Raw genomic sequence first — 19,041 nt, 5'->3', positions numbered from 1 at the left:
TCAGTATGTGTAGACCATGTATCTGATGCTGTCTGGACACCGAAACAGCACCACTCTGTCTCAGTATGTGTAGACCATGTATCTGATGCAGTCTGGACAGTGAAACAGCACCTCTCTGTCTCAGTATGTGTAGACCATGTATCTGATGCTGTCTGGACAGTGAAACAGCACCTCCCTGTCTCAGTATGTGTAGACCATGTATCTGATGCTGTCTGGACAGTGAAACAGCACCTCCCTGTCTCAGTATGTGTAGACCATGTATCTGATGCTGTCTGAACAGTGAAACAGCACCTCCCTGTCTCAGTATGTGTAGACCATGTAGCTGATGCAGTCTGGACAGTGAAACAGCACCACTCTGTCTCAGTTTGTGTAGACCATGTATCTGATGCTGTCTGGACAGTGAAACAGCACCTTTCTGTCTCAGTATGTGTAGACCATGTATCTGATGCTGTCTGGACAGTGAAACAGCACCTCTCTGTCTCAGTATGTGTAGACCATGTATCTGATGCTGTCTGGACAGTGAAACAGCACCTATCTGTCTCAGTATGTGTAGACCATGTATCTGATGCTGTCTGGACAGTGAAACAGCACCTCTCTGTCTCAGTATGTGTAGACCATGTATCTGATGCTGTCTGGACAGTGAAACAGCACCTCTCTGTCTCAGTATGTGTAGGCCATGTATGTGATGCTGTCTGGACAGTGAAACAGCACTTCTCAGTCTCAGTATGTGTAGACCATGTATCTGATGCTGTCTGGACAGTGAAACAGCACCTCTCTGTCTCAGTATGTCAGACCATGTATCTGATGCTGTCTGGACAGTGAAACAGCACCTCTCTGTCTCAGTATGTGTAGACCATGTATCTGATGCTGTCTGGACAGTGAAACAGCACCTCTCTGTCTCAGTATGTGTAGACCATGTATCTGATGCTGTCTGGACAGTGAAACAGCACCTCTCTGTCTCAGTATGTGTAGACCATGTATCTGATGCTGTCTGGACAGTGAAACAGCACCTCTCTGTCTCAGTATGTGTAGACCATGTATCTGATGCTGTCTGGACAGTGAAACAGCACCTCTCTGTCTCAGTATGTGTACACCATGTATCTGATGCTGTCTGGACAGTGAAACAGCACCACTCTGTCTCAGTATGTGTAGACCATGTATCTGATGCTGTCTGGACAGTGAAACAGCACCTCCCTGTCTCAGTATGTGTAGACCATGTATCTGATGCTGTCTGGACACCGAAAAAGCACCACTCTGTCTCAGTATGTGTAGACCATGTATCTGATGCAGTCTGGACAGTGAAACAGCACCTCTCTGTCTCAGTATGTGTAGACCATGTATCTGATGCTGTCTGGACAGTGAAACAGCACCTCCCTGTCTCAGTATGTGTAGACCATGTATCTGATGCTGTCTGGACAGTGAAACAGCACCTCCCTGTCTCAGTATGTGTAGACCATGTATCTGATGCTGTCTGGACAGTGAAACAGCACCTCTCTGTCTCAGTATGTGTAGACCATGTATCTGATGCTGTCTGGACAGTGAAACAGCACCTTTCTGTCTCAGTATGTGTAGACCATGTATCTGATGCTGTCTGGATAGTGAAACAGCACCTCTCTGTCTCAGTATGTGTAGACCATGTATCTGATGCTGTCTGGACAGTGAAACAGCACCTCTCTGTCTCAGTATGTGTAGACCATGTATCTGATGCTGTCTGGACAGTGAAACAGCACCTCTCTCTCTCAGTATGTGTAGACCATGTATCTGATGCTGTCTGGACAGTGAAACAGCACCTCTCTGTCTCAGTATGTGTAGACCATGTATCTGATGCTGTCTGGACAGTGAAACAGCACCTTTCTGTCTCAGTATGTGTAGACCATGTATCTGATGCTGTCTGGACAGTGAAACAGCACCTCTCTGTCTCAGTATGTGTAGACCATGTATCTGATGCTGTCTGGACAGTGAAACAGCACCACTCTGTCTCAGTATGTGTAGACCATGTATCTGATGCTGTCTGGACAGTGAAACAGCACCTCCCTGTCTCAGTATGTGTAGACCATGTATCTGATGCTGTCTGGACAGTGAAACAGCACCTCTCTGTCTCAGTATGTGTAGACCATGTATCTGATGCTGTCTGGACAGTGAAACAGCACCTCTCTGTCTCAGTATGTGTAGACCATGTATCTGATGCTGTCTGGACAGTGAAACAGCACCTCTCTGTCTCAGTATGTGTAGACCATGTATCTGATGCTGTCTGGACAGTAAAAAAGTATCTCTCTGTCTCAGTATGTGTAGATCATGTATCTGATGCTGTCTGGACAGTGAAACAGCACCTCTCTGTCTCAGTATGTGTAGACCATGTATCTGATGCTGTCTGGACAGTGAAACAGCACCTCTCTGTATCAGTATGTGTAGACCATGTATCTGATGCTGTCTGGACAGTGAAACAGCACCTCTGTCTCAGTATGTGTAGACCATGTATCTGATGCTGTCTGGACAGTGAAACAGCATCTCTCTGTCTCAGTATGTGTAGACCATGTATCTGATGCTGTCTGGACAGTGAAACAGCACCTCTCTGTCTCAGTATGTGTAGACCATGTATCTGATGCTGTCTGGACAGTGAAACAGCACCTCTCTGTCTCAGTATGTGTAGACCATGTATCTGATGCTGTCTGGACAGTGAAACAGCACCACTCTGTCTCAGTATGTGTAGACCATGTATCTGATGCTGTCTGGACAGTGAAACAGCACCTTTCTGTCTCAGTATGTGTAGACCATGTATCTGATGCTGTCTGGACAGTGAAACAGCACCTCTCTGTCTCAGTATGTGTAGACCATGTATCTGATGCTGTCTGGACAGTGAAACAGCACTTCTCTGTCTCAGTATGTGTAGACCATGTATCTGATGCTGTCTGGACAGTGAAACAGCACCACTCTGTCTCAGTATGTGTAGACCATGTATCTGATGCTGTCTGAACAGTGAAACAGCACCTCCCTGTCTCAGTATGTGTAGACCATGTAGCTGATGCTGTCTGGACAGTGAAACAGCACCACTCTGTCTCAGTTTGTGTAGACCATGTATCTGATGCTGTCTGGACAGTGAAACAGCACCTTTCTGTCTCAGTATGTGTAGACCATGTATCTGATGCTGTCTGGACAGTGAAACAGCACCTCTCTGTCTCAGTATGTGTAGACCATGTATCTGATGCTGTCTGGACAGTGAAACAGCACCTCTCTGTCTCAGTATGTGTAGACCATGTATCTGATGCTGTCTGGACAGTGAAACAGCACCTCTCTGTCTCAGTATGTGTAGACCATGTATCTGATGCTGTCTGGACAGTGAAACAGCACTTCTCTGTCTCAGTATGTGTAGACCATGTATCTGATGCTGTCTGGACAGTGAAACAGCACCTCTCTGTCTCAGTATGTCAGACCATGTATCTGATGCTGTCTGGACAGTGAAACAGCACCTCTATGTCTCAGTATGTGTAGACCATGTATCTGATGCTGTCTGGACAGTGAAACAGCACTTCTCTGTCTCAGTATGTGTAGACCATGTATCTGATGCTGTCTGGACAGTGAAACAGCACCTCTCTGTCTCAGTATGTGTAGACCATGTATCTGATGCTGTCTGGACAGTGAAACAGCACCTCTCTGTCTCAGTATGTGTAGACCATGTATCTGATGCTGTCTGGACAGTGAAACAGCACCTCTCTGTCTCAGTATGTGTAGGCCATGTATGTGATGCTGTCTGGACAGTGAAACAGCACCTCCCTGTCTCAGTATGTGTAGACCATGTATCTGATGCTGTCTGGACACCGAAACAGCACCACTCTGTCTCAGTATGTGTAGACCATGTATCTGATGCTGTCTGGACAGTGAAACAGCACCTCTCTGTCTCAGTATGTGTAGACCATGTATCTGATGCTGTCTGGACAGTGAAACAGCACCTCCCTGTCTCAGTATGTGTAGACCATGTATCTGATGCTGTCTGGACAGTGAAACAGCACCTCCCTGTCTCAGTATGTGTAGACCATGTATCTGATGCTGTCTGGACAGTGAAACAGCACCACTCTGTCTCAGTATGTGTAGACCATGTATCTGATGCTGTCTGGACAGTGAAACAGCACCACTCTGTCTCAGTATGTGTAGACCATGTATCTGATGCTGTCTGAACAGTGAAACAGCACCTCCCTGTCTCAGTATGTGTAGACCATGTAGCTGATGCAGTCTGGACAGTGAAACAGCACCACTCTGTCTCAGTTTGTGTAGACCATGTATCTGATGCTGTCTGGACAGTGAAACAGCACCTTTCTGTCTCAGTATGTGTAGACCATGTATCTGATGCTGTCTGGACAGTGAAACAGCACCTCTCTGTCTCAGTATGTGTAGACCATGTATCTGATGCTGTCTGGACAGTGAAACAGCACCTATCTGTCTCAGTATGTGTAGACCATGTATCTGATGCTGTCTGGACAGTGAAACAGCACCTCTCTGTCTCAGTATGTGTAGACCATGTATCTGATGCTGTCTGGACAGTGAAACAGCACCTCTCTGTCTCAGTATGTGTAGGCCATGTATGTGATGCTGTCTGGACAGTGAAACAGCACTTCTCTGTCTCAGTATGTGTAGACCATGTATCTGATGCTGTCTGGACAGTGAAACAGCACCTCTCTGTCTCAGTATGTCAGACCATGTATCTGATGCTGTCTGGACAGTGAAACAGCACCTCTCTGTCTCAGTATGTGTAGACCATGTATCTGATGCTGTCTGGACAGTGAAACAGCACCTCTCTGTCTCAGTATGTGTAGACCATGTATCTGATGCTGTCTGGACAGTGAAACAGCACCTCTCTGTCTCAGTATGTGTAGACCATGTATCTGATGCTGTCTGGACAGTGAAACAGCACCTCTCTGTCTCAGTATGTGTAGACCATGTATCTGATGCTGTCTGGTCAGTGAAACAGCACCTCTCTGTCTCAGTATGTGTACACCATGTATCTGATGCTGTCTGGACAGTGAAACAGCACCACTCTGTCTCAGTATGTGTAGACCATGTATCTGATGCTGTCTGGACAGTGAAACAGCACCTCCCTGTCTCAGTATGTGTAGACCATGTATCTGATGCTGTCTGGACACCGAAACAGCACCACTCTGTCTCAGTATGTGTAGACCATGTATCTGATGCAGTCTGGACAGTGAAACAGCACCTCTCTGTCTCAGTATGTGTAGACCATGTATCTGATGCTGTCTGGACAGTGAAACAGCACCTCTCTGTCTCAGTATGTGTAGACCATGTATCTGATGCTGTCTGGACAGTGAAACAGCACCTCCCTGTCTCAGTATGTGTAGACCATGTATCTGATGCTGTCTGGACAGTGAAACAGCACCACTCTGTCTCAGTATGTGTAGACCATGTATCTGATGCTGTCTGGACAGTGAAACAGCACCTTTCTGTCTCAGTATGTGTAGACCATGTATCTGATGCTGTCTGGATAGTGAATCAGCACCTCTCTGTCTCAGTATGTGTAGACCATGTATCTGATGCTGTCTGGACAGTGAAACAGCACCTCTCTGTCTCAGTATGTGTAGACCATGTATCTGATGCTGTCTGGACAGTGAAACAGCACCTCTCTCTCTCAGTATGTGTAGACCATGTATCTGATGCTGTCTGGACAGTGAAACAGCACCTCTCTGTCTCAGTATGTGTAGACCATGTATCTGATGCTGTCTGGACAGTGAAACAGCACCTCTCTGTCTCAGTATGTGTAGACCATGTATCTGATGCTGTCTGGACAGTGAAACAGCACCTCTCTGTCTCAGTATGTGTAGACCATGTATCTGATGCTGTCTGGACAGTGAAACAGCACCACTCTGTCTCAGTATGTGTAGACCATGTATCTGATGCTGTCTGGACAGTGAAACAGCACCTCCCTGTCTCAGTATGTGTAGACCATGTATCTGATGCTGTCTGGACAGTGAAACAGCACCTCTCTGTCTCAGTATGTGTAGACCATGTATCTGATGCTGTCTGGACAGTGAAACAGCACCTCTCTGTCTCAGTATGTGTAGACCATGTATCTGATGCTGTCTGGACAGTGAAACAGCACCTCTCTGTCTCAGTATGTGTAGACCATGTATCTGATGCTGTCTGGACAGTAAAAAAGTATCTCTCTGTCTCAGTATGTGTAGATCATGTATCTGATGCTGTCTGGACAGTGAAACAGCACCTCTCTGTCTCAGTATGTGTAGACCATGTATCTGATGCTGTCTGGACAGTGAAACAGCACCTCTCTGTATCAGTATGTGTAGACCATGTATCTGATGCTGTCTGGACAGTGAAACAGCACCTCTCTGTCTCAGTATGTGTAGACCATGTACCTGATGCTGTCTGGACGGTGAAACAGCACCTCTCTGTCTCAGTATGTGTAGACCATGTATCTGATGCTGTCTGGACAGTGAAACAGCACCTCTGTCTCAGTATGTGTAGACCATGTATCTGATGCTGTCTGGACAGTGAAACAGCATCTCTCTGTCTCAGTATGTGTAGACCATGTATCTGATGCTGTCTGGACAGTGAAACAGCACCTCTCTGTCTCAGTATGTGTAGACCATGTATCTGATGCTGTCTGGACAGTGAAACAGCACCTCTCTGTCTCAGTATGTGTAGACCATGTATCTGATGCTGTCTGGACAGTGAAACAGCACCACTCTGTCTCAGTATGTGTAGACCATGTATCTGATGCTGTCTGGACAGTGAAACAGCACCTTTCTGTCTCAGTATGTGTAGACCATGTATCTGATGCTGTCTGGACAGTGAAACAGCACCTCTCTGTCTCAGTATGTGTAGACCATGTATCTGATGCTGTCTGGACAGTGAAACAGCACCTCTCTGTCTCAGTATGTGTAGACCATGTATCTGATGCTGTCTGGACAGTGAAACAGCACTTCTCTGTCTCAGTATGTGTAGACCATGTATCTGATGCTGTCTGGACACCGAAACAGCACCACTCTGTCTCAGTATGTGTAGACCATGTATCTGATGCAGTCTGGACAGTGAAACAGCACCTCTCTGTCTCAGTATGTGTAGACCATGTATCTGATGCTGTCTGGACAGTGAAACAGCACCTCCCTGTCTCAGTATGTGTAGACCATGTATCTGATGCTGTCTGGACAGTGAAACAGCACCTCCCTGTCTCAGTATGTGTAGACCATGTATCTGATGCTGTCTGGACAGTGAAACAGCACCTCTCTCTCTCAGTATGTGTAGACCATGTATCTGATGCTGTCTGGACAGTGAAACAGCACCTCTCTGTCTCAGTATGTGTAGACCATGTATCTGATGCTGTCTGGACAGTGAAACAGCACCTCTCTGTATCAGTATGTGTAGACCATGTATCTGATGCTGTCTGGACAGTGAAACAGCACCTCTGTCTCAGTATGTGTAGACCATGTATCTGATGCTGTCTGGACAGTGAAACAGCATCTCTCTGTCTTAGTATGTGTAGACCATGTATCTGATGCTGTCTGGACAGTGAAACAGCACCTCTCTGTCTCAGTATGTGTAGACCATGTATCTGATGCTGTCTGGACAGTGAAACAGCACCTCTCTGTCTCAGTATGTGTAGACCATGTATCTGATGCTGTCTGGACAGTGAAACAGCACCACTCTGTCTCAGTATGTGTAGACCATGTATCTGATGCTGTCTGGACAGTGAAACAGCACCTTTCTGTCTCAGTATGTGTAGACCATGTATCTGATGCTGTCTGGACAGCGAAACAGCACCTCTCTGTCTCAGTATGTGTAGACCATGTATCTGATGCTGTCTGGACAGTGAAACAGCACCTCTCTGTCTCAGTATGTGTAGACCATGTATCTGATGCTGTCTGGACAGTGAAACAGCACTTCTCTGTCTCAGTATGTGTAGACCATGTATCTGATGCTGTCTGGACAGTGAAACAGCACCACTCTGTCTCAGTATGTGTAGACCATGTATCTGATGCTGTCTGGACAGTGAAACAGCACCTTTCTGTCTCAGTATGTGTAGACCATGTATCTGATGCTGTCTGGACAGTGAAACAGCACCTCTCTGTCTCAGTATGTGTAGACCATGTATCTGATGCTGTCTGGCATGTCATACTCTTTTTGTCCAGACAGCATCAGATACATGGGTTACATATACATAACTTAGAATTTGTGGACAACTACAAATACCTAGGTGTCTGGTTAGACTGTAAACTCTCCTTCCAGACTCACATCAATCATCTCCAATCCAAAGTGAAATCTAGAATTGGCTTCCTATTTCGCAACAAAGCATCCTTCACTCATGCTGCTAAACATACCCTCGTAAAACTGACCATCCTACCAATCCTCGACTTCGGCGATGTCATTTACAAAATAGCCTCCAATACCCTACTCAACAAGCTGGATGCAGTCTATCACAGTGCCATCCGTTTTGTCACCAAAGCCCCATATACAACCCACCACTGCGACCTGTATGCTCTCGTTGGCTGGCCTTCACTTCATAATCGTCGCCAAACACATTGGCTCCAGGTCATCTACAAGACCCTGCTAGGTAAAGTCCCCCCTTATCTCCGCTCACTGGTCACCATAGCAGCACCCACCTGTAGCACGCGCTCCAGCAGGTATATCTCTCTGGTCACCCCTAAAGCCAACTCCTCCTTTGGTCGTCTCTCCTTCCAGTTCTCAGCTGCCAATGACTGGAACGAACTACAAAAATCTCTGAAACTGGAAACACTTATCTCCCTCACTAGCTTTAAGCACCAGCTGTCAGAGCAGCTCACAGATCACTGCACCTGTACATAGCCCTTCTTTAATTGAGCCCAAACTACTACCTTTTCCCCTACTGTATTTATTTATTTTATTTATTTTGCTCCTTTGCACCATATTATTTATATTTTAACTTTTAACTTTCTTCAAACTACAAATCTACCATTCCAGTGTTTTTCTTGCCATACTTTATTTACTTTGCCACCATGGCATTTTTTTGCCTTTACCTCCCTTATCTCACATCATTTGCTCACATTGTATATAGTCTTATTTTTTCTACTGCATCATTGATTGTATGTTGTTTTACTCCATGTGTAACTCTATGTTTTTGTATGTTGTCGAACTGCTTTACTTTATCTTGGCCAGGTCGCAATTGTAAATGAGAACTTGTTCTCAACTTGCCTACCTGGTTAAATAAAGGTGAAATAAATAAATAAATAAAAATATAGTAAGACAGAGGGGCGCTGTTTCACTCGATCGGATGCTTTCTCCTGGTGAGATAGTTTCAGCCATTTGCGAATTGAAGGAAGGTTGGCGGGTGCACAGCGTGTCACGTCTGCTCCCGCTCTTCCCTCCCCCTGGTACTTGAGGGCGCCAGGTTACCCTGCATCACGCACACCTGCCCTCCCTCGTCGCTCGCTTCAGCGTTATTGGACTCACCTGGACTCACTCATCACCTGTTCTTTTCCTACCCTATATTAGTCAGTTCCCCAGCTCTGTTCCCCGCTGCTGCATTGTATTGTTTTTGTCTTTAGTATTAGTTTGCTGACGCTGTTCCTGTCTCGTTCCATGTCCATCTTTATTAAGTGTTTTACTCCCAGTACCTGCTTCGTCTCTCCAGCGTCATTCCATGTGGCAGAATGCAGCAGCCCTCATACGAAGCATCGGGGAGTACTGGCGTTCCGGTTGGTATGGTGGCAACGGTTCTGGGTCGCCGCCGATGGAACCGGGGGTGCCTAGCCAGCTCGTCGGGCTTCCATGCCCTAGCTGGCTCGGTTGGCGCCCATCCCACGTCGGGCCTCAGCCGGATCGTCAGTTCTTGTTCGCCCAGCTGGGTCCAGGAGTTTTTTGTTTTGTTGGTGACGTTGGGGTGGATTCCGCCGCCGATGGAACCGGGGGTGCCTAAGCCAGCCCGTCGGGCTTCCACGCCCTGGCTGGCTCGAGAGGTTTCCTTGGCTCGGCTGCTTCCCATCCCACGTCACTCTCAACCGGATCATCGGGCTCCCTTTCTCTGCAGCGGGATCGACAGGCGTCTTGCATTAGCCGGATCGTCAGGCTCCCATGCCTCAGCCGGCTCGCCAGGCTCTCACGCTCCTGCCGGTTCGTCGGGCTTCCACGCCCCAACCGGCTTGCCCAGCGCCCATGTCTCGGCCGGTTCGCCCAGGTGGGATGCCGGGTGGCGCCCCAAGAGGGGGGGTACTGTCACGTCTGCTCCCGCTCTTCCCTCCCCCTGGCACTTGAGGGCGCCAGGCTGCCCAGCATCACGCACACCTGCCTTCCCTCGTCACGTGCATCAGCGTTATTGGACTCACCTGGACTCAAACATCACCTGTTTATCTCCTCCCCTATATTTGTCCGTTCCCAGCTCTGTTCCCTGCTGCTGCATTGTATTGTTTTTGTCTTTAGTATTAGTCTGCTGACGCTGTTCCTGTCTCGTTCCATGTCCATCTTTATTAAGTGTTTTACTCCCAGTACCTGCTTCGTCTCTCCAGCGTCATCTCAATTTTGGATGGTAACCTCATTTTTTTTTAAAGTGATTTGTCTGACAAATCAGATTAAAACATCATGACTGGTTGTATTCACGGCACATTAAAAGGGAATAGATTTTTAGAGTAAAACGACATGTCAGTTAATATAAAACCCATAGAAAATGTTGCACATAGTAGGAGGTCACGTGACCCCCCCCCCCATGGAAATGAAATGCCCCGTCCAACTGATTGGTTGTGGCGCCGGCCCTGGAGTCTGGAACTCCTCCTCCACTGTCACCCTATGTCATTTCATCATGACTTTGTCCTTTGATTACCAACATTACTGAAACGGATCCCTATAACAAATCCATCAGCTCACAAATAAAACCTCACTTTATAGCTCTGACACCATTACCCCACACAGCCAGCCTGCAGAGAGAGAGAAGAGAGAGAGAGGAGATGGAGAGAGAGAGAGATAGAGATAGAGAGAAGAGAAGGAGAGAGAGAGAGGCAGTGAGAGAGAGAGAGAAGAGTGAAAGCAAGACAGAGAGAGAGACGGAAAGAGAAAGAGAGTGGGAAAGAAAGAGAGAGAGAGACAGAGAGTGGGAGAGAGAGAGAGAGAGCTAGCCCCACTACTAATGACTTAGTAAATCCCATCCATATATTGCTTAGCAGCCGGGCGGCCAGGTGCCCCTCCTCTCCTCATGATTCACACTACAGCTTGGTGTGCTGCCGTTTTATTGGGTCATTTGTGGCACATCGCTGGCGATTGCAACCATCCATCTTGGGGACAGTGTGTGCGTCATACCTCTGAAAACCAGGCTCAGTAGAACCTCTCTGGTCTGAATGAACTATGTTGAGGTGAGGTACATCCTGTCCTGGTATAACAGAAAGGATGTTGAGGTGAGGTACATCCTGTCCTGGTATAACAGAAAGGATGTTGAGGTGAGGTACATCCTGTCCTGGTATAACAGAAAGGAAGTTGAGGTGAGGTACATCCTGTCCTGGTATAACAGAAAGGATGTTGAGGTGAGGTACATCCTGTCCTGGTATAACAGAAAGGAAGTTGAGGTGAGGTACATCCTGTCCTGGTATAACAGAAAGGAAGTTGAGGTGAGGTACATCCTGTCCTGGTATAACAGAAAGGAAGTGGCTCTCAGTTTGAAGAACAGCAACGTCCAGAGGAACCGAGGTGTACCAACTGTTACCACACCCGGAAAACAGACCGTGGAGAAAGTGGAATCAAGGAGGAGGTTGTTTTAAATTAGATGAACTATTATGGGACATATGGAGGGAATTGAATTGACTCATGGATAAGTCATCTCTACTGTTTACTTAATACCTTAGTTGGAACACACATTCAAATTCAGTCACTTAAAGCACTATGAGGTGAGAAGCAGAACCGTAGAGGTGTGGAGTCGACAAAAACAATTATAGATTACTCCACTCCTTAACCACCGAGAATCTGTCATCGACGTGTGTGTGTGTGTGTAGGTGACAGGGAAGTCAGGCGCAGGAGAAACAAACTTAATATAAGTGGAGAAGTTTAATACACTTTTTAAACAAACTCCAAAAAGAGAATATATACAAAACTCTAAATGGGTACACATACCCGTCGCACACCTAATAAAAACAACACGAACACAATAACATCAAACAATCTCAGACAAGGACATGAGGGGAAACAGAGGGTCAAATACACAACAGGTAATGAATGGAATTGGAACCAGGTGTGAAAAGAAACAAGACAAAACCAATGGATAATGAAAAATGGATCAGTGATAGCTAGAAGACCGGTGACGTCGACCACCGAGCACCACTCGAACAAAGAGGGGTATCGACTTCGGTAGAAGTCGTGACAGAATGGAAAAGTGGCCTCCATAAATCCTGGAGGGGTTCACCATAGCAGAACAGAGAGGTGTGTTACCACAGCCAGAAATCAGAATCAGTGGAAGAAAGAGGGTGTTGTTGACAGTAAACAATCCCCTATTATGGGATGTCTGGTTAAAAGGGAATCAACTGACTATTGGACAGGTAGATCATGTTCACTTCATAACTTGAAACGATGAATGTAGGATGGATTGATCGACATGGTGATAAGGGCTACTGTCCTGGGTCAAACTGACCCGGAACATAAGTGGATATCCTTTTCCAACACAAGGGAAGGATTAAACCGTTACAGAAAATACAGACTCTGTTAAGAATTAAATTTTCCGCAAACATTCAGCAAGTTTTAGTTAGTTTTTCCCAGACAAAATACTGTACAGTATATACTGTAGAGTAGCAGTATATACTGTAGAGTAGCAGTATATACTGTAGGGTAGCAGTATATACTGTAGAGTAGGAGTATATACTGTAGAGTAGGAGTATATACTGTAGAGTAGCAGTATATACTATAGGGTAGCAGTATATACTGTAGGGTAGAAGTATATACTGTAGGGTAGAAGTATATATTGTAGGGTAGCAGTATATACTGTAGGGTAGAAGTATATACTGTAGGGTAGAAGTATATACTGTAGAGTAGCAGTATATACTGTAGGGTAGCAGTATATACTGTAGAGTAGGAGTATATACTGTAGAGTAGGAGTATATACTGTAGGGTAGCAGTATATACTGTAGGGTAGAAGTATATATTGTAGGGTAGCAGTATATACTGTAGGGTAGAAGTATATACTGTAGGGTAGCAGTATATACTGTAGAGTAGGAGTATATACTGTAGAGTAGGAGTAGATTCTGTAGGGTAGCAGTATATACTATAGGGTAGCAGGATATACTGTAGGGTAGCAGTATATACTGTAGAGTAGCAGTATATACTGTAGGGTAGAAATATATACTGTAGAGTATCAGTATTACAGACAGATGTATCAGTCTGATTAACAAGGAGAGAGTACAGAGTATTACAGCAAATTAGTCTGCAACTATCAGCAAACGACCAGCACTACACTATACATTGGTCATCTACAACGCATCAAAAGACAATAAGTGTGTGTTAATAGGAATCTACATCCAATACGTCATTTTAATGTTGCCGATGCAGCTTTGCAACTTCAGAGGATTATTGAAGTGGCCCTGACCTACAGTATATTTCAAGAAAACAAATGGCTATTGGTTTAAAAAAAACAAAAACAAGCTCCTACAGGTTTTTAATTGTAAGCGGGGAGCGATTTCCTACCATAAGTCACTCTGGAAGGGCACTAGCAACCCTTCAGGAATTTCATTGCTTTAGAATACTGAGGCCAGCAAAAAGAGAGAACAAGGGAGGGAGGGGAGAGGGAGAGAGGGAGAGAGGGAGGGAGGGAGAGAGAGAGAGAGAGAGGGAGAGAGAGGGAGAGAGAGGGAGAGAGAGGGAGAGAGGGAGAGAGAGAGAGGGAGAGAGGGAGAGAGGGAGAGAGGGAGAGAGAGGGAGAGAGGGAGAGGGGGGAGACAGAGATGCCCTCTCTTTGGAGACACTCCAAGTTACAGGCAAGGCAGTGTGGACTGGAGACTAGGAGTTAGCTGAAAGCCCACAGTCAAGGCAGTGTTTTTTCTGTTCTGCCCACAAATATTCTATAGGATTGAGGTCAGGGCTTTGTGATGGCCACTCCAATACCTTGACTTTGTTGTCCTTAAGCCATTTTACCACAACTTTGGAAGAATGCTTGGGGTCATTGTCCATTTGGAAGACCCATTTGCGACCAAGCTTTAACTTCCTGACTGATGTCTTGAGATGTTGCTTCAATATATCCACATCATTTTCCTCCCTCATGATGCCATCTATTTTGTGAAGTGCACCAGTCCCTCCTGCAGTAAAGCACCCCCACAACATGATGCTGCCACCCCCGTGCTTCACGGTTGGGATGGTGTTCTTCTGTTTGCAAGCCTCCCCCTTTTTCCTCCAAACATAACGATGGTCATTATGGCCAAACAGTTCCCTTTTTGTTTCATCAGACCAGAGGACATTTCTCCAAAAAGTACGATCTTTGTCCCCATGTGCAGTTGCAGACCGTAGTCTGGCTTTTTTAAGTCGGTTTTGGAGCAGTGGCTTCTTCCTTGCTGACCGGTCTTTCACGTTATGTCGATATAGGACTCGTTTTACTGTGAATATAGATACTTTGTACCTGTTTCCTCCAGCATCTTCACAAGGTCCTTTGCTGTTGTTCTGGGATTGATTTGCACTTTTCGCACCAAAGAACGTTCATCTCTATGAGACAGAACTCGTCTCCTTCCTGAGCGGTATGACGGCTGCGTGGTCCCATGGTGTTTATACTTGCATACTATTGTTTGTACAGATGAACGTGGTACCTTCAGGCGTTCGGAAATTGCTCCCAAGGATGAACCAGACTTGTGGAGGTCTACAAATGTTTTTCTGAGGTCTTGCCTGATTTCTTTTGATTTTCCCATGATGTCAAGCAAAGAGGCACTGAGTTTGAAGGTAGGCCTTGAAATACATCCACAGGTACAACACCAATTGACTCAAATGATGTCAATTAGCCTATCAGAACCTTCTAAAGCCTTGACATACTTTTCTGGAATTTTCCAAGCTGTTTAAAGGCACAGTCAACTTAGTGTATGTAAACTTCTGACCCACTGGAATTGTGATACAGTGAATTATAAGTGAAATAATCTTTCTGTAAACAATTGTTGGAAAAATTACTTGTGTCATGCTCAAAGTAGATGTCCTAACCGACTTGCCAAAACTATAGTTTGTTAACAAGACATTTGTGGAGTGGTTGAAAAACGAGTTTTAATGACTCCAACCTAAGTGTATGTAAACTTCCGACTTCAACTGTAAATTGTTTAACATGAACTGCACTAGCTAGCTAGCTAAACTCAGCTCATCATCAAGGGTATCAAATACATCAAAAACGTGGTTGGCAAATAGGCAACTAGCTGTCTATATTGATGTGGTTACAATTACTAAACATTTGGATAAACAAATCATTTATGAAAACATGATGTGATGTATGACAGGTTTGTGTTTCAGCAAAGTTGATGACGTCACTTGTAACTTGGCATCGGCAACAGAAATTGTGTCCAAATTGCTTCGTGCGACACAGGTTTCAGAACATGGCCTAAGCCAAGGAAAAATGTGTACAATTTCAGAAAATGCACATTTTCTCTCAGCCCGATGGCAAAATGTCTAGAGTTGCAGGAATTTAGGTTTAAAACTAACAACATTCTCTCAGCCCCATGACAAAATGGGTAGAGTTGCGGGAAACTAGCTTAAAAACAGCTATATTTTTACCAGAAAGGTGAGATTTTAACCTTTATTTCATGAAGCTGCAGCTGCTGGCTGGGCTTTGGTTAAACTAATGAAGGTTGCAGCTGCTGGCTGGGCTTTGGTTAAACTAATGAAGGTTGCAGCTGCTGGCTGGGTTTGGTTAAACTAATGAAGGTTGCAGCTGCTGGCTGGGCTTTGGTTAAACTAATGAAGGCTGCAGCTGCTGGCTGGGCTTTGGTTAAACTAATGAAGGTTGCAGCTGCTGGCTGGGCTTTGGTTAAACTAATGAAGGTTGCAGCTGCTGGCTGGGCTTTAGTTAAACTAATGAAGGCTGCAGCTGCTGGCTGGGCTTTGGTTAAACTAATGAAGGCTGCAGCTGCTGGCTGGGCTTTGGTTAAACTAATGAAGGCTGCAGCTGCTGGCTGGGCTTTGGTTAAACTAATGAAGGTTGCAGCTGCTGGCTGGGCTTTGGTTAAACTAATGAAGGTTGCAGCTGCTGGCTGGGCTTTGGTTAAACTAATGAAGGTTGCAGCTGCTGGCTGGGTTTGGTTAAACTAATGAAGGTTGCAGCTGCTGGCTGGGCTTTGGTTAAACTAATGAAGGCTGCAGCTGCTGGCTGGGCTTTGGTTAAACTAATGAAGGCTGCAGCTGCTGGCTGGGCTTTGGTTAAACTAATGAAGGTTGCAGCTGCTGGCTGGGCTTTGGTTAAACTAATGAAGGTTGCAGCTGCTGGCTGGGCTTTGGTTAAACTAATGAAGGTTGCAGCTGCTGGCTGGGCTTTGGTTAAACTAATGAAGGCTGCAGCTGCTGGCTGGGCTTTGGTTAAACTAATGAAGGTTGCAGCTGCTGGCTGGGCTTTGGTTAAACTAATGAAGGTTGCAGCTGCTGACTGGGCTTTGGTTAAACTAATGAAGGTTGCAGCTGCTGGCTGGGATTTGGTTAAACTAATGAAGGTTGCAGCTGCTGGCTGGGCTTTGGTTAAACTAATGAAGGCTGCAGCTGCTGGCTGGGCTTTGGTTAAACTAATGAAGGCTGCAGCTGCTGGCTGGGCTTTGGTTAAACTAATGAAGGTTGCAGCTGCTGGCTGGGCTTTGGTTAAACTAATGAAGGCTGCAGCTGCTGGCTGGGCTTTGGTTAAACTAATGAAGGTTGCAGCTGCTGGCTGGGCTTTGGTTAAACTAATGAAGGCTGCAGCTGCTGGCTGGGCTTTGGTTAAACTAATGAAGGCTGCAGCTGCTGGCTGGGCTTTGGTTAAACTAATGAAGGCTGCAGCTGCTGGCTGGGCTTTGGTTAAACTAATGAAGGTTGCAGCTGCTGGCTGGGCTTTGGTTAAACTAATGAAGGCTGCAGCTGCTGGCTGGGCTTTGGTTAAACTAATGAAGGCTGCAGCTGCTGGCTGGGCTTTGGTTAAACTAATGAAGGCTGCAGCTGCTGGCTGGGCTTTGGTTAAACTAATGAAGGCTGCAGCTGCTGGCTGGGCTTTGGTTAAACTAATGAAGGCTGCAGCTGCTGGCTGGGCTTTGGTTAAACTAATGAAGGTTGCAGCTGCTGGCTGGGCTTTGGTTAAACTAATGAAGGCTGCAGCTGCTGGCTGGGCTTTGGTTAAACTAATGAAGGCTGCAGCTGCTGGCTGGGCTTTGGTTAAACTAATGAAGGCTGCAGCTGCTGGCTGGGCTTTGGTTAAACTAATGAAGGCTGCAGCTGCTGGCTGGGCTTTGGTTAAACTAATGAAGGCTGCAGCTGCTGGCTGGGCTTGGTTTCCAATGGAAAGAAGTGCATTAACCCATTTTTAGTTTGTGAATTCTAAAGACTGGACTGGTTACACAGAGACTGCTGAGGGGAAAACTGCTCATAATAATGTCCGGAGCAAATGGAACGGCATCAAACACCTGGAAACCATGATTTTGATGTATTTGATACCATTCCACCAATTCCGCTCCAGTCATTACCACGAGCCCGTTCTCCCAAATGAAGGTGCCACCAACCTCCTGTGCTGTGTGACAATAATCCCTATGAGCACAAGACAATAGGTATGTTCAACGTCTTGTGCTCACTGGGTTAAGTAACCATTGCAGCCTCAGTCCATGGTCATCATGTGTTTCATGAATAAAGGGAAGTGGAATGAACAGTCTCAGATCCATTGTGTTAACATACGGATGGTAAAGCACATGCACCGTATAAAATAAACTTACTGTAGGATTTCTTTGCGTGTGAAGAATGTGCAGTCCTGTAAAGAGACAAAGGAACGTTAAAATCCCGTTTGAATGAACAGGACGAAAAAGCGAGCAGGTTTAAAAGATGGGCGGTGTGGCAGCCGCCCTCATTTGATGCCAACCATTGGGCACTAAACCCTGGGAGAGTTTAGATGAGGTACCTCATGCTCAATGGGGTTTACAACAAATCAAATCATACACAGGTTTACGTGGCGCTATTATGAAACAAGCATATTTATTCCTTTGTTTGGTGGTAACCAAACCTGTACACCTCCGTGATAATTTAGTGTATCAGCTAAATGACACCCTATTTCCTATACAGCGCACTACTTTTGATAAGGGTTCTGGTAATAGGGAATAGGGTTCCGTTAGGGATGGAATCTCACAGTATATAGCCAGTAGTCCACCTCCCTGGGACTTATCTCAACCACCCAACAATAAACAACAATAGCGTGCGGAAAATTATCTCAGTGTGTAAAAGAAAGATACATTTGCCTGAAAATAAACTTACTTTCCATTATGGCCATTTGCAATTCATCATGTCAGATTAATTTCCTGATGTTTTTTTTAATTAAAAATATGGGTTAATAAATATAAATAGGCCTATCTAAGTTACTTAATCCACAATAAATATTGTTGTTACATGTATTTTGATTTAACAATATGGAAATTAAGTAGCCTAAACGAGATGAAAGAAAAACAATTTGAACACATTTTACCTGATATGCCTCGAACTGTTCATCAGTAAATATCGTTTGCTTATTACCCATCCTGGTTGAGTATTTCCCCCATCACACAGATACATTACATTGGACGTTCGTGACGTGCTTATTTCTGTTTCAGTCATCTAAGACGACATCATCGCATTATCTTGTGAAAGATTTGATTCATAAAACCCAAACGTGGATTTAAACGAACAAAAACGCGTTGATTAGAAATGCAAATTCGCAGAGAAAGTAGGCCTAGACCTCGTTTCCGAACAGGTGATTTTGTAAAGAGGTGTGACGAAAAAGACAAATATATTCCTTTCCCTGCATCCTTGGAGCAGCAGCGTGGCGAGGGTGGGTCAGGTACCACTGACTCTGCCCTTGTTCAATGTTGTCTCGTCACTGGAGTGTTTCAGGATGTAGTACCGATACAGTAGCCTACCGTT

The 19,041-nt window shown here is 45.6% G+C and overlaps 1 protein-coding gene across 1 annotated transcript in view; it reads right to left on the bottom strand.

Annotated features, from left to right (window-relative positions):
* LOC115203572 (calcium and integrin-binding family member 2) overlaps nucleotides 1–19,041 on the bottom strand; it is a 69,568-nt gene extending 50,527 nt beyond the window's left edge. The window contains exons 1-2 of the mRNA XM_029768353.1: nucleotides 18,608–19,041; nucleotides 17,868–17,902 (exon numbers count right to left, since the gene is read on the bottom strand). Of these exons, the coding sequence (XP_029624213.1) occupies nucleotides 17,868–17,902; nucleotides 18,608–18,658 (86 nt within the window). The 5' untranslated portion in view covers nucleotides 18,659–19,041. The remainder of the gene's footprint in view (nucleotides 1–17,867; nucleotides 17,903–18,607) is intronic.

Source organism: Salmo trutta, chromosome 12 (genome assembly GCF_901001165.1).
Source record: "Salmo trutta chromosome 12, fSalTru1.1, whole genome shotgun sequence".
Taxonomy (NCBI): Eukaryota; Metazoa; Chordata; class Actinopteri; order Salmoniformes; family Salmonidae; genus Salmo; species Salmo trutta.
This window is presented reverse-complemented; position numbering and strand designations above follow the sequence as displayed.